The 14280-nt window shown below is 37.2% G+C and overlaps 1 protein-coding gene across 3 annotated transcripts in view; it reads left to right on the top strand.

The window, feature by feature from the left end:
* The window catches only part of PIK3C2G (phosphatidylinositol-4-phosphate 3-kinase catalytic subunit type 2 gamma), a 207400-nt gene that overhangs the window by 50657 nt on the left and 142463 nt on the right, over positions 1 to 14280 (top strand). For all 3 annotated transcript variants that reach the window (XM_068659641.1, XM_068659652.1, XM_068659631.1), the window contains exons 11-12: positions 7521 to 7716; positions 12007 to 12129. In XM_068659641.1, coding sequence (XP_068515742.1) covers positions 7521 to 7716; positions 12007 to 12129 — 319 coding nt within the window. The remainder of the gene's footprint in view (positions 1 to 7520; positions 7717 to 12006; positions 12130 to 14280) is intronic.

Genomic DNA, 14280 nt, shown 5'->3' with positions numbered 1-14280 from the left:
ATTTAATCCCTCAGATAAAATCCACTTAGCATCACTGCCTCAGTACTGTTAGCATTACTAAAGAGCTGCTCCCAGGCTAAGGGATGAGCAGGAGTCTGTCCTCTTATGAGTGTCTGTGTTGGGTTCCCTGCGGTGACAGCCACCTCCAGGGCTCAGGTCCTGCCCTACCCCATCGTGGCTGCCTGCATCCTGTAACCAGAGCACTACGCTGACACTCTCAAAGGGGCAGCCATCTGCATTTCAGGATGAGACAAGGTGTGCTGCAGAATGGCAGTCTGTCTGTTTTGTTTGAGGAAAAAAGTGTCCATTTAAGATGTACTTTTTCTCATTCCCTCTTTTAGCTGCTCTTGTTGCAATGTGCCCAGAGAGGTAAAGAGGTGAACCAACCACAGAGATTGCAGCAGCATTTCAAACACAGATGTGATTTAAACGAAGGACTCCAAATTCCAGGCTTGTTGTTCCACCATTATTCAGTTTCACAAACAGCAAAAAAAGAAACAGCAATTCTATTTGTAAACTGCCAAGAAAAGCTAAGCAGCAAGGGGACCAGGGGAGTATGGGGACAACATGCAAGTGTAGAAGGGAGCAGCTGGATGGTAAGGAGTTTATAGGATTATTTTCCCTTGGATATAGTCATTTATCCCTTAAACACTACTAATGGAAAAAAATGGTTGAATACAAAAAGGAATTAATAGTTACTAATCAACATCTACCTTGGAAATCACCCACTGTTCCAGAAAACCTGTCTGTAAAGGATTTAAAGCATTCCTGTACTTAATGATATTTTCAAGGTTGGGCTTCACTGAATCAGCAGCTTCCTCAAGGAAAATCTGATTTCTTGAGTATAAGCAAAGGAATCTCTCAGCTTTTTACTCTACTTTTCTGCACCTATTTATTTATGCCAGGAAACTTTTAACTGCAAATACTTATACTACTGTTTGTTCTCGGCACGCCTGAATTTCATAACAATTGTAGGATCCTTTTGGTAATGTAATATTAGAAACTGCAACTTACTGATTGCAAGTCAGAACTTGCCAGGCCATTAGTAATTCTGTGTAGAAGACTACATTCAAAGTTTTCCAGGGTAACCAAAAATTCAATTACATGCACTGATATACATTTCATGTATGTATTAACACACTGTGCATTACATCTAGACCTACTAAATAAACTTCTAAAAGACAGCAAAATATTTAAAGCTAGGCAAACATGTTAAAACAAAAAAGTCTAGATCTCATATCGAAGCCTGTTATTAAGGTTATGTTTGATTTAAAAAAAAAAAAAAAAAAAAGTAAAAGAGCAATGCCCAAAACTGATCTGCTGGAACCTAGAACTCATGCCCAGGAAGTAGATAAAAGCATTACACACGTCTGTTCTTTTGGGGATCAAGAGCTTTCTTCAGTCACAAACACCTCAGTGCTCACCTTCATGATAATACCATGGGGTCTCCCATCCTGAGGATACTGAGCCTGAGAAGAATTCAGATGGTATTTTCACCTGCTGAAGCTAAAAGTAAAAATCACTTGGAAGGTAAGACCTGCATTCCAGGTGAAACTACCAGTGTTTCTTTTTTCCACCTCATTGGCTCCCTGCCCTCTTTTTACTTCATTATGCTTAGCTGGCTAAATGGCATGCATGAAAAAATTTGCAAGCCTGTAAGTCAAAAGTAAAGTAAAATCACCATCTTAACCTAGGGCAGTTTTTTCCAGACCTAGGAGAAGTGAAAAAGCATGTTTTTTGCAGCACAATTGCAAATGAAGTCAGCACTGACAGTTGAGAGGACAGGCTACATTTCCCATTTGTGCTGTTCTTTTCTGTTTCTTTTTTGTGTTCATGCTTATCTTCAAGAAAGCAGGATCAAACTCAAACAGCAGGAGTAATAATCAGTTACATCAGCTAATATTTTTTGCTGTTTTCCTCCTTCCCCCAAGTGACAGTTATTACCTTGAGTATCATAAAAGACTGCCAAATAGTGCTTTGTTTCTCTCCATTATAGCTTCTCACTCCCACAGAAGAGAAAAGGATATAAGATAATATCAAAGTGAAAGTTTTACTTATTAATTTGTTTAGAAACTGCTTTATTTTTTCTCTTTAATAAAAGATTAACAGAGGTTTAATGTTAGTCATTCACCATGCACTACTCAGGTCAAAGTGTATATTCAAAATCTTAAGCCTTGATTTAGCGTTGCAATAACTGGTTCTATTAACAGTGTTGTCTCTGTAGACCAAATTATTCCATTGCTGTGAACAGAGTAGTACTCATCCATGCTACATCTAAGTATGGATCATGTTCTGTTCCCTGTATGATGTCCTCAGAAAATAATACTAATGTTGGACTGCTAAACGTGGTTTATTTTTCTTAATTCTGAGACATTATCACCTTTCTGCAGTATATAGTTTTCCCAGAAAATAAAGAATAAGATTATTCAAGTTAATAGAGATTTAACATTGTGGTTCACTGCAATCTAGAGTATGAAAAAGGCTGCACGCTGGTATAAAATTCACTTGGTGTGCCTTTCTCAAAAGTTGATGAATGAACGTTTATACACTGTCTACAGCCTTGTGACTTCAGGCAAGGATTTCACCGGATCAGACATGATAAGCAGCTTTTGGAACTTGATCCGTAGTTCTCTGGGGCCCATCCCTGAAAGTTCAATATGCACCATTAACTGGTGATATTGAATCCAACAGTCTTTTCTATCAGAACTGCTGAAATTTCTCTTTTTGAGTGAATGTAGAAAACAGATGCCTTGATGATGATATATTTAACAAAATGAAGCTGTCATTACATTTGAGGGTGTAAAGATCAGTGATTGAGTTTTGGATTTGATAGTTACTTCTAGATCTGGTCATAAAAATATTTATCAAAGAAAAATAAAAATAAGAAAAAAAAAAGGAGGAAGGAGGAAAATGGGAGCTTTATTTTAAAGCTTTCCTATATTAAATGGAAAACCCTTCCTTCTTTCCCTGGGACAAAGCCATTATAAATTTGTTTTGGAAAGATCACTTTTTGTTTTCAGAGCATAGAAAAATGTCAAGAGCTTTTATTGAATATATTTCATCTCCATAAGCCTCTCCTGCATTGTTTTTAATTTTGAGCATGGTTCTTTAATTTTAAGCTGTTGCTGTGTTACATCTTGATACGTTTTCCTGAAAGTCAAGCTGTTGACTAAGACCTAGTTGTCAAGTTTTAAGTCGTTGACTGACAGCTTAGTCAAGCTGTTAACTAAGACCAATTTTTGTATAACAATAATCCCCCAGTCCTCAAAAAAAAAAAAAAAAAAAACAAAAAAAAAACAGTTGCAAAAATATTTTGTGTACTAGTACTAGGACAACAGCAGATTTTTAAGTTTCTTTCAAAAGATAATTCACAGGATTCTTCAGTTAACAGGAGGAAACAACACCAAAAATATTGGTGCATGGAAACTTCAGCTGGTCAGTTTTGGCATTGCAGCCTTTTCATGTTTTGCCTTTTTCTTATTCATTTTCTTCTGACAGTGGTCTAATTCATATTCCTTAGCACCTCAGCTAAATCTTGAGGGTGAGCCTTTCACTCAAAATAAGTGAGAAAGAGTAATGTCAAAATAAAGTTCTCCAAAATATCTTTGAGAATCTTAAAGATAAGAATCTTAAGCCTTCCATTCAAATTCTTTTCAACCAGGTATTTGTTGTGTCTTACGTGGAGAAAACGTGTACAGAATCAGACAGGGCATGTTTAATATATATTAAGTTGATGTCATCTGCTAGCAAAATGCCTACTCTGTTGCAAAGTCTGATACTGAAATCATATGTGAATTGTAAAACTGGACTGAGAAAAAGAAAGTACTTTTTTTTTTTTAATAAGGAATAAGCTAGTATATTGCTTACTATCTCTTGAAAGTACGTGCAGATATATTCATTTACATTTTCAGGGATGGCATGGGTTGTTCTGTTTCTCATCAACAGTGAAATTAATGCCTTCAAACTTCAAGTACAAGGAGCATGTGTCAGAAATAAACACATCTGGCAGTTGTCATTAAAATTCTCTTCCCTTGTTTTCATCTCATTTCCACAGTGGAACAGTGAGAAGGTGATGCTGAATAAATCCATACCAGCAATAAATTGAGGCTTCAGTTGTGAGATTATTAATCTCAGTCACAATTCACTTTTTGATGTGGTATACTCATCATACCCTTGGAGATTAACTATGCATGGGACACCTTTTTGGAAGATAAACTCTGGCATAACTAAAACTTTGGATCTGCTATAGATCTGCCTACAGCCTTTGCTATGAAAATTATCGAAATGCTATAGTCCTTTCTCATCTAAGATTTATTAGTCATTAAAAGCAGTAGAGCTCTCTGGCTTCATGAATGGGCTGTGTAGTCTTAGTGTATCAAATCCTATGCAGCAGTTCATAAAAATACAGTGAAAAGGTGCTGACCAACTCTTGTGAATAATGGACACTTACAGACTAGCCAAGATGTTTGTCTCTAATTTAGCTAATTGCCATCAGGCTTAATGAGTGAAGAGTGGGGAAAGGGCTGACTGTGGCATAAAAACTACTGGGTGGTTTTAAACTGAGAACTGACAAGTAAAAAAACACATGTAGGAAAAAATGTTGTAGTTGCAGACCAAGTCATACTTGGACATTTGCTTACACTTGAGGAACTGTATTCATGAGAAGAATCATGCTGGATCTCCTATTAATTATGTAAATAACGCTGAAATTTCATTCATCTCTTTTTGCTGGTGATCAGACTGATTGCCCCATTGCTGTCTTCACCTTTCACACCTTCTTAGCAACAGAACCAGTCTGCAGTGCCCACCAGAGCCTGCATCCAAACTGGCTCTGTTTCTGCAGTTGGGCACAGATTCTGCAAATTCTTGGGTGAAAGAGAGAAACAGAAAAGAAAGAAAATTTCCCAGCTTCCTTCACCGGTGTTTGTGTGTGTGTCTCGCAGACAGTGCCTGTAACTATGTGAAGACTTTTAACCTTGCCCTGTCTAGCCCCGTAGCTCTTGTAGGACGAGCAGATCCCTGACACAGGAAACCTTTTTGCATGTAACAGGTAAATGAGGTAACAAAATGTGATTTTCCTTATGTTTTTCCTTTTCTCCCTCAGTTTTGGGGGATTTTGTTTTTACCGATTTGATGTTCAGTTATGTCTCTGAGGTAGCTGGATAGAATCATTCCTCTGCAAATGTGGCTAGTGGACGAGAGTTTGGATACACCAATAGGCATCTAGCCTGTGAAAATCTTCTATTAGGGAAAATGTATACACATTACCCTACTGTGTATGTTTCACATGAATATTATTTTTTCCTTCTGCAAGGAATATTTCCTTCTTTCTGTGGCTTTGTTGATATATGATACATTTCCTCTTGTTCTTGAAAAAAAAAATGAATAATTGCCATATAGCATAGAATACAGGTTGTATAAACTGCAGGGTGAAAGGGCATGATTCAGCAAACAGCTGGAAGTTTTATAAGGATTCCAAACTCTGTTGCCCCTCATTTTGGAGAAAATGCTGAAGAGGTTGTATTTGGCAATCATTCACTTCAGAGGGCCAATTTGCATAAACAAGGACTTTGCTATTACATTACTTCTACCTATCTGTCTCTTTGAACAGATTGGAGTCAGGGAGTCTTTTAAATAGCTGTTTTTTCTCACTGTAAATACTGTGCTATGGTAAAAATCCACTGATGTTCTCTTCTAGACCTCTTAAAAAGGTTTTATGTATATGACTATAGGGAATTCCTTGGAATATAAAAGAATTCAGTGCAAATTAAACTTTTAATTTGGATTGTGTACATCTTGTGCAACCAAGAGGACTGGGTTTCAGAATAATATGGTATCCTATAGAAAAATGCATTAAAGCTAAAGGTAGAGCAATTATGGAAAATGATTATAAATAGAGAAAATAGTAGAGAGCATAAGTAAAAAGAAATAAGAAATATCTGGTAGGCACAGAACTATATAAAAAACAGAGTAAAAGGACTGAGTTTTCGTAATTGATTAGTCTCTAAAATGATTCTGCTCATGTATGGGGAAGATGATTACAACCAGAGAATATGTGTTATTCTAGCCAGTCCTTCACGTGTGCAGTAACTCCAGTCAGTATTTCCAGTAGCAAACTTCACTATATGTTGAACTGTTTCAAAGTTGAGTATGTCTGTATTGTTATATAATTGTCTTCATTATAGAATGAAGATGGATATAAAGTGCAATTCCTTTGGACTTTTTGCCATGCATTTTGTAACTCAATAATACTGAGTATTCCCTAGTTTAAAGGCCAAAGGTATCAAAGAAGGGAAATAAAGTTCCAGACCAGTGATATTTTGTTTGGAGACGTTTCCAGTAGGAAACTGGGATAGATAAATTCAGTGAATCATGCTGTCTGTAGCTCTGTAGCTGCTATTGGTCAGGATACTTGCTCCTATCCCAAATATTGAAAGCTAATGCAGGTGTCAGGCTTCCTGTTCCTGGGACTTTTTTTTTTTTTTTTTTTTTTGTAATAAATACTACTACATGGCGAATAAATGGCTACTGAGTGCAGTGTCCTGACAAGCAGAGGGAGTATGTTGAGAACTGTGGCAAAAGGTGATAAATGTGTGTGTGTTCTTGTTCATGTAGAAACCTGGGAGATAGAGGGGAGGAGAGGGAGAATTTTGGATACCCTTCTGGGAGCCAAATCCTTCTGATCTTGGAATGATACAATGTGCTCTGACACTTCTTTCCTCAAATGTCCCTTACCTGAGAAATAAGAGTGCTTGTACCATCTCCATTCACTTGATGGAGGCTGCAGGGGCTGGGGATTTTAATTTACAATGGCAATCAGTCAGTCCCCAGCAACTCCAGAAATGCAGAGAGAGGGAAGGTGAATAAAAGCCAGTAATTGCAGAAAAAGAGTACTGCAGAGCTGATGCCAAAAGGAAATAACATAAATAAAGCTGCAATGTAAATGAGTGGACAGCCTGCTTTTGATGTAACTGTGTAGATACATCTTTCAGTGTCTGTGGAATGTTATGACCAATACTTGACCATGTCTGATTGTGGCTGATTTTATATATATTTTGTGAGTTGTTTATGTATATTTGCAATAGCTTTACAGTCCTAAAATTTAACCAGTGCCTTTTCTCCATTCTACAGCAGCATTGCTATTTCCCTTGAAATAAGCAACTACTTAGTTGCATAAATTACAAATGCTTACATAATACAAATTCTTCCAGCACAAAAATTAACAGGCTTAAATGATGTATCTGAGGCACACGCTAACTTGCTGTAGTTTAAAAGGCTTACTTGGAAAATGCCTTAATTTGAAGGCACTGTAATGAAAGACTGCTAATGATACACCAGAAATGAGCTAAGGCTGGTTTCAGAAGCACAGATGGCTAATTGGCTTCAGTTGGTAGGTTATATCATTTTAATTAAATTTTATTAGGAAGCATTTTAAAGCCATAACTGATGGTTTAAGATAAACATGCTTCATCACAACTGACCTATTGCTAACCTTTATTTATTTCTCTCTCTCCTCTTAGCATTAATGGAGGCTGCTGTGACTGAGCTCTCCATGGCCATCTCTCGTCTCATCCATGTTTACAGCAGCAGCTTTGAAACAGATTTCCAGCTTGCCAGCATACCTAAAAACCCTTCATGTGCAGACATCAGTCTTGATTCCCAGCTCAGCTTTACGATTTATGCTGCCCATAACATACCAGAAGTGTGGGTGAACAGGTAGGAGGAGATCTAGCAAGTGTTCACAATAAGGGTGTTGTCTCATCTCTCACAGTCACGTATTTTTAACAGGTGCTAGCTTACCTCTATTGCTTTGGTGGTTCTCCTGTATTAACATTAGAAACTAAGTGGGTGCATCTCCACTACTCTTTTAGCATAAAAAGCACCAACATAAGTTGACTAAGTACGAGACTTCCAGGCCCCATTGATAGAAGGAGAATGGAAGAGGTGGCCTACATGGTTGTTCTTGACCAGTATGGAAGGATGTTAACAGGCAAAGTCAGAATGTCGACCTTGATGGGTATCTGTACAAATGCTTGTGTGACTGGCATGCTCAGAGGGACAGAGGAGAGTATGTGTATCGCATGTCAAGAGAGTTTGGTTTGGGGCTTTGTGTGGCCTTTGCAGCACAAGTAACTGGAAGGGTTACCAAGTTAATCAGAGGGTGCTTGCTTAAACCCAATCTGAATGAGACTTTATGAGCAATTTTTGTTCATTGTGTATTCAAACCACATTACTCAGTAAGGCATGCGTATTGACAATCCTCTTTATAGATGTTGATTAAAATAAGTACAGTTTATGAGTCCAAGCATTAATGGTATATACACCTGTCAGAGGAAATCAAAAAGGGTCACAACTTTAGTAAAAGGCTGATTGAAATATTCTTTTCAGCTTTTTTTTTTTTTTTTTTTCAAATTAGTTGTCATTTCAAATAACTGCTTTTTCTACTCTATGTAAAACTGACGTTCTCCTCTTACCACTCCAGTAGAATCAGAGGGGAGATCACTACAGTCTGGTTACATTATTTTTATGACTGAAAATGCTGTTCTCCAAGTTTTTATTAGTACTTTCCCCTTGCTCCCACTTTACCTTGAATTCCAAATGACTGATTAAAAAACTGGGATCATTTGCATTAGACTGTGAGCAAAAGAGTGTACTATACAGAATTAGCTGTAATTAGCAGTTTAATAAAAATCTGTGAGAATTTGCATTAGTTAACGTAATAAATGGAGAACAACAATCACTATCCTGATATTGCAGATGGTTATAACATTCCCCTTGCATTTTATGTTTTACCAGAAAAATGTGAAATTACATATGGCCTAAAACGCCACTGATGTCTTGAACACTATGTTCAAGCATATGAAAATGAGAATCTGTGTTCTTCCTTAATCTTCCTTTCCAGTCTTTCCAATATTCATACATAACATGAATTTCTTAACATAGACTGCAGTCCATGTCATCTACTTTCCTCAGATACTTTTTCTAACTTCATACCCACATTCCTCATGGTTATTTCTGTACTGTATAATTTCATGCTGACCATGTCACAGCACTTGTTTTTCCCTCTCCAGAAGGTCAGATTTTATGATCTTGCTGCTGATCATAACATTATTTTAGTATATTTATTTGTATAAATATAATATATACAGTATAAATGTTAGAATTTAGACATCTCTGACTATCTGTCTCTCATTGTTTCTTCATACATTCAAGTATGTAATAAACAGCTTTTCCTCTAATTGTTTGGGATAAGGGAGGGGGACCTACCTTTGTTTTACAGAATCATTTTAGTGTCTCAACAAATTCCTCTCAAGCTCACTTTTGTGGGTTGGCACTTTATCAATTTCTATATTTATGCTCTCAATTTCTTTATTCCAGTCTTAATGTTCTTGAAAAAATAGGTACAGACCTTACCAGTTGCAGAATAATGTTGCAACCCTTTCTTTATGGTATTTTAATTCCTTCTTGTTTCTGTTATCAGTTTGTTCTTTTGTCTCATTTAGAACCTAAGCAGATGTTCCCTATTTGATGCCAATGGCATAATGTTGCTAGCATCAGCTTTGGCTGCATTTGTTTCTATAGCCCAAAATTCAAATACCTCTCTATTTCAGGATGATATAAAATGATCTTTGGGACAAGACTAGAGTGCCATGCCTTTGAACTGACAGGGAGGATACCTAGGCAAAACATTCTACAAATAATTAGAGAATATCTGAGTTGGAAGGGACCCACAAGGATCATCGTGTCCAAGTTCTGGGTCACCAAAGGACCACACAAAACCAACCAAACAAAAAAAACAGGTCATGTGTCTGAGAGCATTGTCCAAACACTTCTTGAATTCCAGCAGGCTTAGTGCAGTGACTACTTCCCTGGGGAGCCTGTTCCAGCGCCCACCACCCTCTTGGTGAAGAAACTTTTCCTGATATCTGGCCTGAACCTCTCCTGTCACAGCTCCATGCTGTTTCCTTGCTCTCTGTCTCTGTCAGCAGAGAGCAGAGCTCAGTGCCTGCCCCTCCATTTCTCTCTTGAGGAAGTTCTAGACCACAGTGTGGCTTCTCCTCAGTCTCCTCTTCTCCAGGCTGAACAAACCAAGTCCTCACCAAGTCCTCCAACCACTCCTGATATGTCTTCCCCTCCAGACCCTTTACCATCTTTGTTACCCTCCTTTGGACACTTAGACATTTATGTTGAAGCATGTGCACTCTGAACTTAAACATTGCATAAAGATTAATCTTTCCAGGATTAGGTCTTAGGGTATGTAAATCAGGGATATATCACTATATTGTGTATCAATAATTCTGTTTAAACAGCAGTGCTTAATAACTTTATGGTAAAAAAATCTATTATTTTCTTCACTATACTCCAATTGTTTGTAGCCTTTGGACTCGCGAAGATAGATGCCATATTTAAGAGCAAAAGCTTTTCTTACTCTTGGTATTTTTTTCCTTTCTTTGCATAGATACCTCATAGGTACTACACATTAAAAAAAAAATACATCTGCTACAATAATTCTAACAATTATTATAACATTCTTGAAGAGATCAACAACAGTGCTTGTAAATAAGGCAAAGCCAGGAAGCTTTACTCTGCAAATGCTTCAGACTTGTGTGTTGGGTCTGTCTGAGCTGGAGTCACCTTTTCCCTGCAGCAGCCCACACAGTGCTGTACTCTGCACTCGTAGCTGGAACAGCACTGATATCACTCCAGTGTTGTGTCTATTGCTGTGTAGTGCTGGCACAGCATCAGGACTCCTTCCAAGCCCCCAAGAGCCAGCAGGCTGGGGGTGGGCAAGTGATGGGGAGGGGACATCGCAGGGGCAGCTGACCTAAACCAACCAAAGGGATATTCCATAACACCTGATGTCACACTCAGCAATAAAAGGGGGGGCTGTCGTGGGGGAGGGGGCTGTTCCTCCTGAACAACCACTACGCGTTTGAGGCCCTGCTTCCTAGCACGTGGCCGAACACCGCTCGTTGATGGGAAGTAGAGAATAATTTTTTTTCCTCTCTCTCTCTGCTTCCGCGCGGACTGATTGTTTCTTTTGTTTCTGTTTTTCCTCCCCATTCCCTTTCCATTTAATTAAACCTTTCTCATCTCAAACCTCGAGTTCTCTGTGTTGTATTTTCTCCCCCTTCCTCTTTGAGGAGATGGGGAGTGAGAGAGCAGTTGTGGTGGAGCTCGGCTGCCCACCTGAGTAAAACCACCACAACTTGCTCTTCAGATTTGACTCCATTTTCTTTCCCATGTTCATCGTTCTTATACAGCATGTGGTCTAAAGCTGAATGTGACAATTTTTTTAGGATTTTAGGAGGATCTGGAAGTTACAAGACTAATTAACAACGTTAGTTGATTGCAAAATATTCCTCTCATTTTGACCAAAAATAAATAAATAAATATTTCAGTAAGAAGAATATGAAACCGAGAAGTGGTTGCAGACCTGAATTACACTGTGAAACCAGTTAGATAAGTATGTGACAAATACCAGCACAGATGTCTTTAATGCTTCTTCTGCAATAAATGTATAGATTCCCTTAATTATTACCCTGTTGTTTTGTGTTTTTTTTTTTTGTTTGTTTGTTTTGGTGGTTGTTGTTGTTATTACAGACTGAAAAAAGTAAGTGTAAATAGTTTGCTGACTGAACTTATATGATGACCAAGTTGAAACACTTCAAACCTTATGTCTAAACTGCAATAATGCAATTTATGCAACTGCATTGACTGCAATAGTGAGGAAAAAAAAAGTTAATGCCAAAAATCTGGACCAGAATTTAAGGTGTCTTGAAGACTTTTCTTGAACTCTGAACATTAAAGTGTAGATTTTTAAAAATAAAACATTAAAATGAGATTCTTTATTTTTATTCTTTTGCTACATAAGAATGGGCACTCACAAGTTTATGAACAGATAGCCCTAATGAACAGTTAGCCTGTTATGAACTGTTTAGCAATGGTAAACCATGCTGGACATATTACATTGCAGTTAATCTTTTTTTCCCTTTCTCTTTGTAGTTACAAAGTTTTTTCTTTTTCCTGTTCACTGACCTACGCTGGGAAGACAATATGTCAAGTGAAGATTTGCAAACGTATACCAGTTAAAAGATCGTTCTTTTTCCTGGCAGAGTGGAATGAGAAGTAAGTTTTGGTCTGTGTTTGATGTATGCTTTTCTGAAGATTTTACCAACTGAATGTTAATTTAAAACAAAACAGAACAAAGGCCCACATTTTTATTACGTATCTTCTGTGCAAATTAAACCCCACAGAATTCAGAGAAATTTAGGGAGGTAGGAGTGGGAAAGGAATGGGATAGGCAAAGGGAAGAGCAATAGCACTAAGCTAAGTCTGGTCTGAGAGTAAACTAAACTCAGCTGGTCTGAGAATAGCTTTTGTTCAGCACTGCTGGCTTTGGGAGAATGCTGAAACTGAAAGGAAGTACAAGAGCCTATATTTTGGTTCTCTTGTGAGGACTTTGCACTTTGGATACACCTCTAAATAGATACGCAATCCAGCTTGAGAACTTATTGTAACATTTCTTTAATTCTTTGTTTAGAAAGGACCATGGCTGTTGATTTTTATGTAAGCAGGCTGGTTTTAAATTGAGGACCTTTCGTTTAAGAGACTAGAATTTTAGAATAAAGGCTGCCAATTGCCTGCCATGTGCCTGTCTGCTTTGAGAAAAATAACTCAATTGAAAAGCAAGGCACAAACTTAAATAGCATTCAGTTTAGGCAATGGAAGGACAAAAGGCATATTTGCAATAGGTTGGAGAGAAGTAGGCTTTTTATTTATTTATTTTTTTACATTTTGGTAACGTTCTCTGGATTTCTGAGCATGACATTTTTATATTTAGTCTTTCAAAATTTTTATATTTTATATTGCCATTGTATTCTAAATCTGAAAGTAGCTTGATTACATTGTAATTGAACAAAGAGTACAATTAATCTAAAAGGTGCTTTGTTACATTATAATTGAATATAAAATGTATAATCCATTTACTTTTTTTTTTTGCCTTCCTCTAAAATATTAATCAGTTTTAAGCTGGTCTAATGGAGCAAGACAGTTTTACGTCAAACCCATTGCATTTCTATCTTAATAGTTTTTGTTGCCTTATTACACAACACTCCTGAACAGATGAGAAGCTTAGTATGAATGCCCTATTGTTAAGAAATAAAATGGGTGCATTTCTGCATACATCTATTTGCAGACATATTTGCATATATATATATGTCTGGAAATATGTCTGCAAATAGTTCATTTGGGGCCTACTATCTTCTTTGATACCTCAGTTGAGTCCATAAAGTTTGTGTTGAACCCTTACCTTTTTTGTATGACTGGGAAGGAACTGCTATCTTTGTGGTGAAAAAGTTGGATTGTTCCCATTTGCTCTGTAGGAATTTTCACTTTTACCCATGTTTTAGTCAAGTTCTTTGTTTTGGTACATATGGACAGATATAATTCAAATATAGAGGAAGGACTGTATTGTTTATGAGTATTTTTGGCTTTTAAAACATGGCTGATTCCTTTCTGGAAAGCCTCTTACACACAACCTCCTTGTAAAGCAAAATACAAGGCAATAGAATAAAAATAAATTCTTCAGACATGACTGGAACTCTGCTCTTCTTCCATTTCTGTGAAAACATAAAGAAATCAGATGAAAGCTTCATTATTTCTGTTTAAACCTCTCCTTCTGCAAAATCCATACTAAATGTCTGCAATTCCAGCAAAGAGCTTAATGGAAAAACAGTTAACCATGCACACCAAATTCTTTCATAGGTATTTGTAAGAAGCTCTTAACACCAGAAACAAGATCTAGAATTGCATGAAACTTAGTAGTATTAGTTCACAAATGCACCTTTTTACTTTTTTTATTGTTGCATGAGTTTTAAAAATCATTTTCAAAATCTGAATCAAATTTCAAAGTATAAAACCACAAATGTATATCTGTCTGGCAGGTTTTTCCATGTTTCCTTCCACCTTTCCACATAGAAATGGTTAGCCTAGATTTCTGTGAGCCTCAGATTGTAAGGGAAGGTTTCTTGGACTTAATGAGATCCAGAAGCACAAGCTGAGAATCTAGGCAGTCAGGTGTGACATGATTTTAGTATGTTTTAGCTTGTATCTGGAACTGGATTTGCAAACAGCTGCTATTTTTAGCCAAAATGCAAAGGTCAGATGGGGTGTTTTAAGCCAGCCGATAGTCTTACATCTTGAGTTTTCCCTCCTGGTCTTTGATCCACCAGAATATTGCTTGCTTGACAGGGCAGATTTTATTCAGAAACAGGTGCT

This window comes from Anas acuta, chromosome 1 (assembly GCF_963932015.1).
Source record: "Anas acuta chromosome 1, bAnaAcu1.1, whole genome shotgun sequence".
In the NCBI taxonomy this organism is placed as follows: domain Eukaryota; kingdom Metazoa; phylum Chordata; class Aves; order Anseriformes; family Anatidae; genus Anas; species Anas acuta.
This window is presented reverse-complemented; position numbering and strand designations above follow the sequence as displayed.